At 32.6% G+C, this 14,269-nt stretch overlaps 1 protein-coding gene and 1 long non-coding RNA gene across 2 annotated transcripts; both read right to left on the bottom strand.

Annotated features, from left to right (window-relative positions):
* Positions 1–1,510: 1,510 nt before the first annotated feature.
* Positions 1,511–9,408, bottom strand: LOC120279447. Its single transcript, XM_039286381.1, has 2 exons — positions 9,377–9,408; positions 1,511–2,096 (listed from the first exon to the last, which is right to left on the bottom strand). Exon 2 carries the CDS (start codon positions 2,076–2,078, stop codon positions 1,635–1,637), a length of 444 nt encoding a protein of 147 aa, XP_039142315.1. The 5' UTR covers positions 2,079–2,096; positions 9,377–9,408; the 3' UTR covers positions 1,511–1,634.
* A 2,151-nt stretch (positions 9,409–11,559) lies between these two features.
* Positions 11,560–13,056, bottom strand: LOC120279448. Its single transcript, XR_005541916.1, has 3 exons — positions 13,030–13,056; positions 12,581–12,813; positions 11,560–11,634 (listed from the first exon to the last, which is right to left on the bottom strand). It is a non-coding gene; the product is annotated as an uncharacterized LOC120279448 (long non-coding RNA).
* Positions 13,057–14,269: the final 1,213 nt, after the last annotated feature.

Below are 14,269 nucleotides of genomic sequence, written 5' to 3'. Positions count from 1 at the left end.
CATGAAGACTATTGCGCTGTTCCTCTTGAAATTTGATTCTTCATCTTCTAGTGATCCATCGTGTTCACCAATGACCTTTATGTTAGCCACTTTGGTTATTTTAAGCATGGTGCCACTCGGAAATTCATTCTTTTCGTCAGTCGCATTGTTACCATGCAGACTACGCCGAACCGGGGCCGGCCTGTCCAGTATGAATAATAGGAATGGTCTTTGTATTTTGACATTTATTGTTGATCATTTATTCATATGTCTTATCATTTATCCTCTGTAAGTGATCGAGCTTAACTCAAAGCAGCAGTATCCCGCCGGATGAACTGCTTGTTCACCTTTGCTTATCTTCTCAAATATGTCGCAGAGAGAAGGTCCCATATTTATTATAATCTCATGCACGATCACCTTTCATGAGTTAAGTCATGATGAAGTACCGAACCGGGTTATTTATGTTAGTTTTACATATATGGACTGAACTTTTAGCAGAGTTGCATGTGCTTAATTATGTTGGACTATGTTTGTAGGATTATGGTTGCACTCCTGTTGAAGGCTAGCTGAAGACATGAAGAGAAGCCCGGAGAGAATTCAAGAGCTACTTGGAAACTGGGTACATGTATGGTGATAGATTGTGTTGGTTGTCATATTATATAATGAAAAGTTGATGTCATGAGTCTTGTTATATTTAATTTATCATGTACAAGATATGGAGGTGGGTCTGTACATGTAATGAACTTCATATATAATTATGTTAGAAGACCGAAATCAAGTTCAACAGTAGTCTCTGTTCATGATTTTATCTTCATCTTCATTCCCATCATCTTCACCGTTTGAGGTGCACTACAAGAAAACATGGGCATCAGAGACGGACAATTCCGTCACTAATAGGTAAAATTTCGTTGGTGATAACTTTTACCAACGGAATATTCTGTTGGAAATTTCCGTCATTTGAAAAGCAAGTGGCTAATGCTATTCACGTTGGAAAAAAATTAATTCCGTTGGTGATATTAAACTATTACCAGCGGAATTTTTCCGTTCTGAAAGATGTTTATTAATAGCGGAAATTCCGTCCAGAAGGTGTTTATTACCAGCGGAATTATTCAGTCACCGAAAAGCATTCATTACCAACGAAAATTCGATCACTTTGAAAAATATTTATTACCAGCGAATTTCCGTCACTAAAGGTTTTATCACCAATGGAATTTACGTCACTGAAAGTGTTTATTTCCAACGGAATTCCGTCTATGATAGTCTTTATCACCCACGGAATTCCATCCTTGAATGTGTTTATTACCAACGGAATTTCGTTACTAATACTTTTTATCACCCACGAAATTCCGTCCCTAAAAGTCTTTGTTACCAATGAAATTCCGTTTGTGATAGTATTTTTTTATATTTATATTATTATTATTTTTGGTTCATTTCCCTATATTACATGTAATCAATATCATTTCGCAAACTCTATATAATAAACAAAATTATTTATTCATAACAAAACACATTCAATGGTATTCAAAGCAAGTAAGTTCAATCTTTCATAATATCTAAAACATATTCATACACAAGTAAAACATGAATAATAGAAATCATATGGCAATAAAACTAGTTATGCAGCACCCAAGTTTTATAAGTCACTCTCTCATGATTCAAACTTCATCATCAGTGGTATCTTCTTCTTGGCCTCTATCACTCGTCCCAAATTGAGAAAATCCAGCATTCCGAGCAATTGTTGTAGGATTTAACATCTCAGTAATTTGAGACAAAAAAGCCTTGATTTCATTCTGACTCTGCACTATATTTTTTTGAGAATCCTCCAAGCTTTGTAGTTTGTTCTTCACAACCGTCACTTCTTCTCGTAGATTATCAACTTCAGTGTTAGAATGTGGAGTTTGATCAACTTGTGGACTACAAGCCGTCGAGCATGCTTCCCCAATACTATTGGTAGGAGACAAGAAACTCTTTCCACGTGGTGTAGTTCCAAAGCCGTATACATGTGTCCGTGTAGTCTCCATACCACCAATTGCATCACACCAAAGTTGCGGATCAAATTCAGGATGACAAGATTCATCGGCACCATATTTCTGGCTCATTGAAGAAGTATACAAATCCTAAAAAAAAAATGAAACTTGCATTAGTGCTAGATTAAACATATTATAAACATATATAAAACTTGCATTAGTGCAAGAAAATAATTGTGAAATATAATTCCTTACACTAACAGTTTCGACTTATTATCAATATAATCACCAAAGGCCCTTCCCAGCGTTTGTGGGTGCGATTAAACACTTCTCCATATGTTGGTTTCCGATTTAAGCTGTTTTTGCCTACAATAAATTATTCATGATCATAAAAATTAAAAAGAAAAAAATGTAAAAGCATAAAAAAAGGTAAGTTTAATTAATAAAAAACATGTATACCATCCTCTCCGCATGAAGCAAAAAAGGAATCGATCCACCAGTATGCTTGGTAATGCTTCCATGTTTTTCAGTAATCCTATTTTGCTTGGCTTTTTGAGATCGATTTTTCCATGCTTCAGTGTTCCAAACATTGTCAATTAATCGATCCCAAATATCAACTCTTATCCAACCTTCATTATAACCTTTGCATTCGGCAATATCATTAACACCAAAATGCTTCTTTGCCCGACTCCTTTCTTCTTCCATCATTCCTTTAAATCGTTCTTTACATGTGGTATCCCATATTTTTCGTACAACATTTGTTTTTTCTATGGGCCACACAAATTTCTCCTAACAAAATATATATAAATCAAATATTATCAACACAAGTTTCAAACTATAAAAATGATACAAAATATTCAAAGTGCAAAGATGGTAAATTATTTGCATGAAATTGAAGATTGTAAAGTTTTGGATTTCAAAAGATAAGTATTGTATACCCAATTCGTCAACATTAATTGAAAAAAAGGAAATATCTTTGCTATAATAATTTCATATCCATATGAAATAATAAAATAAAGAAAATAAAGATAACAAAGACATTTTAATGTCTTCCTCCTAAGAAAGAACTAGGGGTGCATAAATAAAAGCTCATAGGTGAGACTCCATTAGCTTGCTCCTTCCCACACCTTAAATAAGCTTTCATAGAATTAGAAGAAGGTGTCTAACAGACAACAGCAGCAAAGAGCAGCCAAATTGGCACCAAGTTCATAAATACAAACATCAAATTAAAATCCATAAAAATGAAACAAAATTATTTTTCAAGTATCAAAAGTATGGGTCATATATTTTATATAGTTGTATAAAACCATGAATTACATATATGGCCAAGGGAAGGTTGTTATAAATCTTTTTAAAAATTGATATGCACTCTAGACGCTTGAGTCCAATTCAATGCTTTGAAATAAAATAAGGCAAATATTTTTTACTCTTAATTAATATATATACACACATAAAAACATTGTATAGATAGGCTTATAATAATTTATCAACAAACTCAGCAACTTGCATGGTTGCACAGGCCATGAGTCTGCATCCATGGATAAGAAGTGTAGCTATTTCATGTGCATGCTCTGCATGCATCAAGGCAAAACACTGCATGAGTCTGCAGGCCCGCACGACTTATCAAGGGGCTCAGTCACACAGCTTTGGTTCATGGGTTTCCAAATGGATTAAGATTATATATTAGTCAAATCACTAATCTTTATTTTTCTAACAATATTTAATCATTGATGAAGAAGAACACCACCAAAGAAATCAAGAACATATACATTAATGCCATTTGGATTAATCAAATCTAAATTAAAAGCATAGTGAATATATATTTATAATTTAAGTATTCATGCCGGTTGATTCCTTATTCACATTGACATTATGAGGATTAACGATTTAAAAAAGCATCTCTAATCCCACTTAAATTTTTATTTAGTTATAATAAATACTTGGTGTGTATAATCAAATGAAATGTTTCTCCAAAATTTAATTAACAAATTTCTACCACTCTATTCTACTTGAAATACAACAAAACAATACATAATATACATCTAAACCAATTTGAATTTAATTGTTCAACCTCATATATAAATTTACAATTAAATAAAAATCAAATACAATGAGACATCTTAATTAAAAAAATAATCAACCAAAACTATTCCTATTTAATTAACATACTATATATCCAGATCTAAATAGTGCAAATGAAGTCTAGATTCATAAGAATTATTACAGCCAACTCAAAATGGCTCCACCGTCCTTTGATTTCCATTAGATGCTTCACTTGCCTACATACCTTCATTCATTCATTACCCACCAGAACCACTAGCACATATAAATAATAATTCAACATATCAAATTTATTATTATTTTATTATTATTATTTCATTTTTACAAAGAACCAAGGAGTCCCATTTGCTATCTTTCATTATTTATCATTTTATTCAAGAAGACAAACATATTCAACATGCATTTCTATCCAACATAAAAACAAGCATCCAATTGATCTACATAACATGTTACTCACAAACATATAAGAATCTATTCCAAACCATGACATAAATATTGTATACTACATACATTTTAAAACTATTTTTATTAATTCGATACACACACGAAATTTTGCCCATATATCCTCTTTGGTATCATTAGGAGTTTTTCCATGTTGGCCATGCATCGTTGAAGTTTAGTTGTAGAGATTTTTGTAATTGTTCTTACAATTTTTAGCATCAAGAAATTTCCTACAATAATGCAATAAAAATAATATTAGTTTATATTAGTTACACGCTTTTTAGCATAAAAAACAAAGAATTCTAAACGAACATACTCATCATGTAAGGTAGTAATGAAGACTCGATCATTAGCATTTGTTGGTGTAGGTATTACTTTATTTGGACCTCTTAAACATTTTCCTTATTCATGATCGTGGGTAAAAGCATCCTCGGTTCTATGCCAATATACTGATTTTTGGGTCTCGAATCTCTTGATGCGGTTTGTGAATCAATCGAATGGTTCGTCAAGGTGCACTCTGCAATGGTGGAGTAGGTCAACCATGCTCCCCATCGTCTTTCACTGGAGGTTCTTCAACTACTCCATCTCCAAGGCCTTTGTTAGATTTAGATTTAGTTTGAAGTTTTTCCTTTTGGGCATGATATCCGAAAACAATAAACAAAAATTAATACTCACATACAAAGTAATTGAATATTTTTAAATAAGATACTAGTTTAGTAATAAAGATATTATACTATAAAATGCATAAATATTCATAAAAAACAACCCAATAGTAACAATTAAATCTATCACAAAATTTCAGTCATAAAGCTGATAAATATATTAAAAAGCAAAAATCATGAAAGATAATATGATAGTGTCATAATTAGTAGTCCACTATAATTGTGTAAATATATTCCTAATAATCATCTTCGTCTTCATCTTCGCTTTCATCTTCGTCTTCGCCTTCGCCTTCTTCTTCTTCTTCGCTTTCATCTTCGTCTTCGTCTTCGCCTTCATCTTCTTCTTCTTCATCATCTTCATCCTCTAAGACTTCATCCACTTCTTCAATATCACCATGAACAAGTATTCTTTCATTATCAAGATCCTCTGGGATATATAACATTTCTTGGTCTCAGACACTTCAACTCTTGTAAACGCTTTCATTTAAATCAAGAACTTCTTTATCACTAGTGGAAAAGTGAAATCTATTTCTTGCCTTGGTTTTGAACCACAGCCCCACCAATCTCGCCGATGTTGAGTTGTCGATGGATAAGGGCTATAATAAACTTGATGACATTGCTGCTGCTAACACAAATGGTTCATTAGTAGCAAGTACTAATTTATAATTTATCAGCAAGACCATGACGGGAATCCACGCTAAACTCCTTTTATTTGTATCAAACCAATGATCAATTAAAAAGGACAACTCGATTTCCAATTCCAAAATACTCCAGCTCAATTATATCCACCAACACACCATAAAAGTCCCGATCATAATCATTGTAATAACTCCCTTTCACGCATACACCGCAATTCAATGTCGACCGATTACGACTATATTCTCTGGTATGAAACTTGAAACCATTCACAAAATAACCTTTGTAGCATATTACCAAGCGAGAGATGGACCATGAGCAAGTTGAGCAATCACGAGAATCAATTTCGAGACATGCTCTTGGACCTAAAAAATTATCAAATTATAATAAGAAGACAATTATATGAAACTAGAATGAATATAAATTGTATGTAATTTAATACTTACTATATTGTTTAAACCATGAAGTAAATGTGGATTCTCGTGATTTTTCCAATTCCTTATCGATAATATGTGATGTTCTCCTCCTTACATTCTCATCAAATATCCTAAATCATGTGATGTATAAAGTTAGATTAAGTAATAATTTTTCAATACTACATAATTGAATACAAAGAAACAAATATTACTTACTCAATATATGGAACCATTTCATCAGCAATTCATTAGGACATAGATTTGCAGCCCAAATACTCATTTGTTGTCAAATATCGAAAGTGTTATTTGATTTTGGACCAAGGGGTCGGCCAGGATATCTAAAAATTGAAAGACGTCCCATGTGATCCATCTCGCCTCCATCATCATTACGTGGCACTCGAGTAAACTTTGTTTGTACATCTTCTTGAAATACGAGGCACAAAAATGATGCAATCTCCTCGAGAATATATGCTTCCAAATTGACCCCTTCAACATTTGCGAGATTTTTCACTTTCTTTTTGAGATGATGCTAGAAACCTTAAAACGATTAACGAAATAAAAATTTAATTTAGTACAAATTCTCTTAAACATTAAAACTTGCATAACCATGCTAACTATCTAAATTTCTTACCTTTTCCAACACATACATCCAGCGATAATAGGCTGGTCCACCCACTTTCGCCTCGTAAGGTAAATGGATGACTAAATGCTCCATTGAATCAAAGAATGCAGGTGGAAAAATCTTTTCTAATTTGCAAATTGTTTCAATGATATTTCTTCCTAACAATTCCATATGATCGATAGTTATTTTGATTGGAGCAAAGATCTCGAAAAAGTTGGAAATCTCAGTAATTGCATCCCAAATTGGAGTAGGCACTAAATCACGTAATCGCGAATTGGAAGCAATCGTTGCATAAATACATGACAATCATGGCTTTTTCATTGCATGAAACCTTTTCCCTCTTCGACGTTAAAACATCTCCCTATGTTAGAGGCAAAACCATCAGGTAGTCTAAGTTGTTTAACCCAATTAAACACTCTATATCGATCTTCCTTCATTAGAACATATGAAGCTGCAGGCTTAAATATTTTTCCATCTCTTTTAATCAAATGTAAAGCTGGGCGTTTTGCATATTCTCGCCACATCTAATCGTGCTTTTTACATTGTCCTTCGTCTTGCCCTGTAATATCCATCATGGTATTGAATATATTATCGAACACATTTTCTCAATATGCATGACATCAAATTGTGATGATCAAATTTGTATACCAATACAGTAACTCCTAAAAAATGATTTTCTTCACCCAATGATGAGTTAGCCCATAACCCCTTCATTTTTGTGGAGGACATTTTGTGCCAAATGTCAAATCTAGGAAGCCGTCAATTTCTTTCAAAATTTCTTCACCTAACAATCTATCAAAGGACCATGATCAACTCTCCTCCTGAATTTATCTCTTTGCCTTCTAAAAGGATGATCAGAAGGTAAGACCTGTCAATGACAATAAAACAAACATAGTTTTCTCCCATGTGCTAAATTAAATGACTTAAAAATTTTCACACAATATGGGCAACATAATTTTCCATGAGTGTCCCATCCAGATAGCATGCCATATGCAGAAAAGTCACTAATTGTCCATAATAATGCTGGCCGAAGTGAAAAATGTTCCTTTCTATTATTATCGAATGTCAGAAGAACAACCCCTCACAAAATAAGCAACTCATCTATTAAAGGTCTCAAAAAGACATCTATATTCTATGATGGACTATTCGGACTTGGAATAACCATATCAAGGAATAAATATAGTTGCTTCATACACATCCAAGGAGGTAGATTGTATATCATGACCATTACTATCCAAAAATATTATGGTCTTGCACCTTGCTTAAAAGGGGTAAAACCATCTGTGCATAGCCCTAACCTGACATTCCTTACTTTATTGGCAAAAGATTCATGTGTACGGTTGAAATGCTGCCACGCTTCTCCATAAGCAGGATGAAGTAGCACTCATGGAGGTCTTTGATTGTATGCATTCCAAGTCATATTCTTCACAATATTTTTTAAGATAAAAAGCCTTTTAAAACTAGGAATAAGTGGGAAGTAATGCAAAATCTTGAAAGAAATTTTTGAAACCTTCGCTCTTGAATTATTCGATTTGTAGCGAGGATGACCACATACTGAACAATGTTCTAACACTTCAAATTCTTTAGAAAACAACATTTAATTGTTCTCACATAGATGGATTTTCAAATATTCAAGGCCAAATCAGGTCATCTTCTTCTTCATTTGATAATAATTCTCACGTGATTATTATCCTCATCGGTATCATACCCTTCATGATAGTTATAAGACGAGTAAAGCAAGCTTCACTAATGTTGAACTCTGATTTGCAATTTAATAGTTGCGACACGGCTGATAATGTTGTGTGTTTTGTGCAACCAGACCACAGTGGTTCGTCGGCATCATTCATCAAAGAACAAAAAGTCGATGCTCTTATACTAGGTTCTTGCTCCAGAGTCATTGACTCATTATCACAATTTATATTTGAGTCAAAATTTGAGTAAAAAGCATCCCTAACCATGGTAGCATATGGATTTTCTACCATTACTTCAGAAAATTGTTCGTCAACCTCCTGCCTGTTTCTTGATGATTGCCCAACACCAGATATTGGCTCATTACAAAATCCACTATAGTATAAATGTCGCCGCACATCATCATATTTTAAAAACATATGTTTCTGACAATTCAAACAAGGGCATCTAATTCTATCAACACTAACAAACCACTTCTCTTTCATTGCAAAAGTTATGTAATCTTCAAATCGCTGCTTTTCATATATTGGTTCGATATATATCCATGCTCATTAAGCTGCAGCACATGCCCACTATTCAGTCTTTATCCATTGTGCAATCCGTCGCTAGTTTCAAATGTAGCCAGTAAAGTTTAGATAAATACTATTTTCAATTATGTTTTCTTGCTATTCACCTCGCTGAAAATATTATCATTCCTTTAACAATAAAAATAACAATCAAAATTAAAAAATAAGTCCACATAAGCAGAAGATAAGCAAAAGCTACTTTGAATGAATATAAGTGGCTACAATGTATTCTTATTAACAAAGAAAATGCTTTTATTATCTATGAGCCAAATAATTTATAATGTCATGCGATAAGTAAAAGATTTTTCATGTATATCCAATGATGAAAGATGTGTACCGTTGATGGCAAATTTAGATCCAATCGAGAAGCGTGTAGCTTTGAAGAACTATCAAACCGCGACCTGTGGTTTAGATATTGTGATTATGTTAGCAAAATTTCCATTTTTACTCAAGCATAACATATATTATTAATTTATCATGATTTATCTCACATCATAGATAATAATTCCATTTTGAATTACTACATATTAGAGAGAATAAATATATGTTAAAATAAAAGAAAAAGAGCTTAACCGGGCTTTTATTTTTATTTAATTGAGAAAAAGGCGTTTTTTTAATTAACTTGTAGTATTTCCAAATACAATCACTAAAATAAAATTATAGCATATAAAATACAGTTTCTAAATCATTATCTTAAAGAAAAAAAACTAGTTCCAAAATTCTAAGTTGCCAAGAAAAGTTAACACATGCGAACGGAGATGTTCAATTAGCACAATAGTTTATTTGCTAATGACAGAATTTGTAACTTGAGTACAATCAACATTTCAAAAACTTGATTTGAAGGATAGTAATCAAATGGCTAAGAGATCAATATATACAAACAGAAAGGAATAACCACAGATGATCAACTCCGCAAACATTTGATATCATATTGGTGTGTCTACTGAATAATTCAAGAATTAAGTGGCAATAGAATATATAGCTCTTATGCAGCAGTGTTATTTAATATGAAAATCAAAACTTCAAGAAAATGAGATTGGAATAGCATTTTTTGCAAGAAAATTACTATAACTTTTGACACACTTGTACAAAATCAACAAAAAGAAAAGCTAAAGCTTTTCTTCAAACTCATTTCATAGGTCAACTCTAAGAACAACAATCGGTAGGTGACCATCCCAACTAAACATAAACTACTAGCATCAAGATGGTACAATGAGTTTCTTATGGCCACCAAATATCCCTTTTCAAACATGATTTATAATATGATAACGGATGATATAATTCTTTAAAGTACTGTTCATTGATATGGAAAATTGTATGAGGTCACAAGAAAGGTCTGACCATTAGAAATTAGAAATTGTATGAGGCAACCACTAAAATTTAAAATCAAGTGATTCTCTTTTAATGTACATGTTTTAAACTAAAAATCAAGTGATACTTATATATATATGTGTGTGTGCGCATACGAGGCATTTAAGTCAGCTGATAATATGTAGCCTTTTAGGCAACTAAACCAACTCGAAACTCTCTAATAATACAACACAACAAACAATCCAAGCTCTTTTAGTTTTAATTACAACCTTCAATCAAGATAATGACGAGGACTTAAAAAGAAAAACCCAAAACATGTACAAATCATTTGTTATTTTTAAGTCTAAATCCATTCTTAACAGCCACCCCAACACAAATAATGTGAAATTCTAAAAATTCTTAAGATATATATATATATATATATATATATATATATATATATATATATATATATAAGAGAACAGTATCTTCATGAAAGTTAGGTTCATGTGACTTCCTTTTGAACTCTGTGCCAGCACATTACTATAAAGTATAAACTAGTTCTCATCACACTTGTCCATGTTCATTAACAAATTAAGATGAGAAAGATGAACATGCATGCATGGCATATTGATGAATGAAAACACAGTCATATATTTTTATTAATTTATGGATTATAATTATGAACTATGTTTTATTTTAGCCTCTGGTCTGGTCTCAATCAAATTACCTGGCTTCATGAATCACATTTAAAAAAAAAATTAATAATAAAATTATAAAATAATAATAATAATAATTATTATTATTATTATTTTAAAAAATTAATTTTAATTTAATTAAATAATAATTTATATAAATCCACTGTATATTTTTATATTTTTATATAAATCCAATTTAAACTTCTTACCATTAAAAGCACGTTCTGAAAAATATTTTTTTATTAATTTACGGATTATAATTATGAACCATTTTTTAATAAAAATATATAATAAAAAATTTTGGTCTACATATTTTATCAATATATTTAATTAAATCCGATGTCTTTACTGTTTTTATTTTAAAGAAACCATCAAATAGATATTCTGAACACCTTTTTTTATTAAAATTATAGTTTATGTACTATTTTTATAAAAATAAAATAGAAAATAAAAACTATTTCATATCTATGTCGCTATTGTTAAAAATTTAAACAACAGATTGAATCACAATGCAAAATAAAGAGAAGATTATATCCACCTCCTGACAAGCTCGCTCAATGGTCTTACATTCTGAATTACACTGTCCTTCAGTGCCTTGATCAACAAGCTGGAAAAGAGAAGCAAAACATTAGCTGGGAGGTTGACAAACAAAACCAGGTAATCAACAACAAGTTCATTGCATGAGAAACAACAACAAAGCCAATTAGTGCAAGAACAGAATAAAAATCACACATCCAACCTAAGGCCCTTCATCAATCTTATAAGATATAGAAGAAATAAGAGACATTTTACTTTTGCTTAATACTTCCTGCTAATTAATAATAAAAATTCTAATGTCTTTCATTTGAAATCTCACAGAAGTATAGAAATCTAAGGCTGATCCTATGTGTAAAGCAAGAAATAACAATCTCAGTCAATGGAGAATCCAAACTAACTAAGCTTCGCCATTAGTTTCCTTTCTGGTATGCAAATTCTGAACAGCATCTTTAGGTCACTTAGAATTCAATGTCATTTTTTAACTTCAGGTGATACATACATAACAAATGTAATTCATCATCAAAAGACAGCTTACATTTTATTGCGATTCAATAAATATGCCTTGAACCTACCACTGAATCACTGATGAAAGTATTGAACTAAAGTTCTCAACAAATGAGAGAAACCAACTCTATCTAATCTTTGGGATAATATTTACCACAATTCTATTTAATAACATCTACTCCACAAAGCAACACAACAATCCAAAGTTTTTTTTTCTAAAAAAAAAGAAGTCAACAAAAAGTTTAATTTCAACACAACTAAAAAACAGAATTCTAAGCACACAAATCACTTCAAGCATAGATTCTGATAGAATAATAGGCTTGAGCTAATTACATGAGCAAACACACAAGCAATTTCAGAGCATTACCACAAAATAAAACAAATTAAACCATCACAACAAGAATGACATGAAGAACAAATCAATTCAAAAACAAAATGAAAACCACTAAAAATCATGAAACAGAACACAATAAAAACCACTAATTACATGAACTAAGTTCAAGGCCATATACCTGATGCTAACACAGAATGTTTCTAGGGTTCGTCTTCTTTCTCTCCTATCATTTCTCAACCAGTGCTTCGCTTACCGCACCAACCCTCTGATCATCACCCAGATCACCTTTCAGGCGGCGTCTCTCCCCGTCGGTCGATTCCTCGCCTCGGCGCGTCCAACCACCAGATTCAAGATCCCGGGTTTCGGAGACATTCACAAAATTCACAATACTCTAATTTTCATCCAACGCATCTGAATCATATGAAAAACCAATGACAACATGACAATCAAAATTCAAACAAACAAAAATAATAACAACCTTACAGATTACAAAATCAAAATTAACAAATAAATTTCAAAACTAATCCAAGAGACATTCACAAAATTCACAATACTCTAATTTTCATCGGTCTCTTCGGCTCAAGCACAAATAAAAGTTCGATCAAACAAAGAAAAACGAAAGCTCACCTTGAAACACAAGCAATCAGCAATCAGCCATCAAAACGAAAGCTCACCTTCGCTTCGGAGCTCGAGGAAGCCGCTTCCGAGAATTCCCAGCCAATGCGCTGCAGTCTCAGATTTAAGATCCCGGGTTTCGGAGACAGGGAGTTCTCACTGAATCCGGGGTCGTTCAATATGAAGGAGCACGTCTTGATCACGATCTTCGCCAACGCCGGCTCCGCCTACGCCGTCGGCATCGTCGATATCATCAAGGCGTTCTACAAGAGATCCATTTCCTTTATCGCCGCCTGGATCCTCATTGTAAACACCCAGGTCTTTGAGATTCGGATTAGGGTTCTTCTTCTCATTCTTATCTAATTTTGAGCTTCCGGTGTGCTGACGTGGCTCTCTTTCTCTCGTTGACAGGTGTTGGGATATGGTTGGGCGGGCCTGATGAGGAAGTACGTCGTTGACAGGTGGTGGCCCAGCACGCTCGTTCAGGTCTCTCTTTTCCGGTGAGTTTTATTACTATTTGTTATTATTTTGATTTTTTTTTTAAATAAAAGAAATGAATAATTTCACCAGAAGTATTTGTTTGCTTGTCGCTCCGATGTGTTTGCAATAAAAATCATTCATTTGATTTAGATGCAAAAGCATATTTTTTTAAAAAAAATTATATTATAAATCCACTCAAAAGAGACTATTTGTTGTATTATCATTATTTTGTTTAAGTAAATTATTTGTTTTAACAGCACAGCTGCTAAAAATAGATAGAGCTGTGCAGCTTTCAATTGGCTAGTGAGGTGGTAATTTCATGCCCCTAAAGAAGAGGGACGCTCTAGAATTAATGTGCCCATGCTTGATCAGTTGATCAGCAATAGTGACTTGACTCTGTATGTTCTTTCACATTAACTCTTCTTTGAATATAAACAAGAAAACCTTGTGCACTGAACCTAAGCAAGTCTTGAGCCATGCTTTTTTCCATGCTCCCAAGACGCGCCGGATATTCTGCCCATTGAATTTGTCATGAATGCACATGGAGATGGTCCAGATGGAGAACCTCCTGTAGCCTACTCACGCACGCATCTACTTTTAAATAAAATAGTTTAATTTAGTTTTTATTAGAATGATTTTAATTTTAATAAAAATATCCTCTTTTTTTTCTATGTTAAATTAGGATCACTGTCAACATCATCCATGGTGCTTTCTTGTTTATGTTTGAGGATTATCATTATAGGAATGATATATCTTTTTTCCTATTGTGGAA

This window comes from Dioscorea cayenensis, chromosome 16, assembly GCF_009730915.1.
Source record: "Dioscorea cayenensis subsp. rotundata cultivar TDr96_F1 chromosome 16, TDr96_F1_v2_PseudoChromosome.rev07_lg8_w22 25.fasta, whole genome shotgun sequence".
Classification (NCBI taxonomy): domain Eukaryota; kingdom Viridiplantae; phylum Streptophyta; class Magnoliopsida; order Dioscoreales; family Dioscoreaceae; genus Dioscorea; species Dioscorea cayenensis.
Note: the sequence above shows the minus strand (reverse complement) of the source record. Positions and strands in the feature narration are given on the sequence as shown.

What these genes read in the sequence shown, in the direction of transcription:
- LOC120279447 (XM_039286381.1), bottom strand. Translation starts at nt 2,078, where the DNA reads ATGAGCCAGAAATATGGTGCCGATGAATCTTGTCATCCTGAATTTGAT.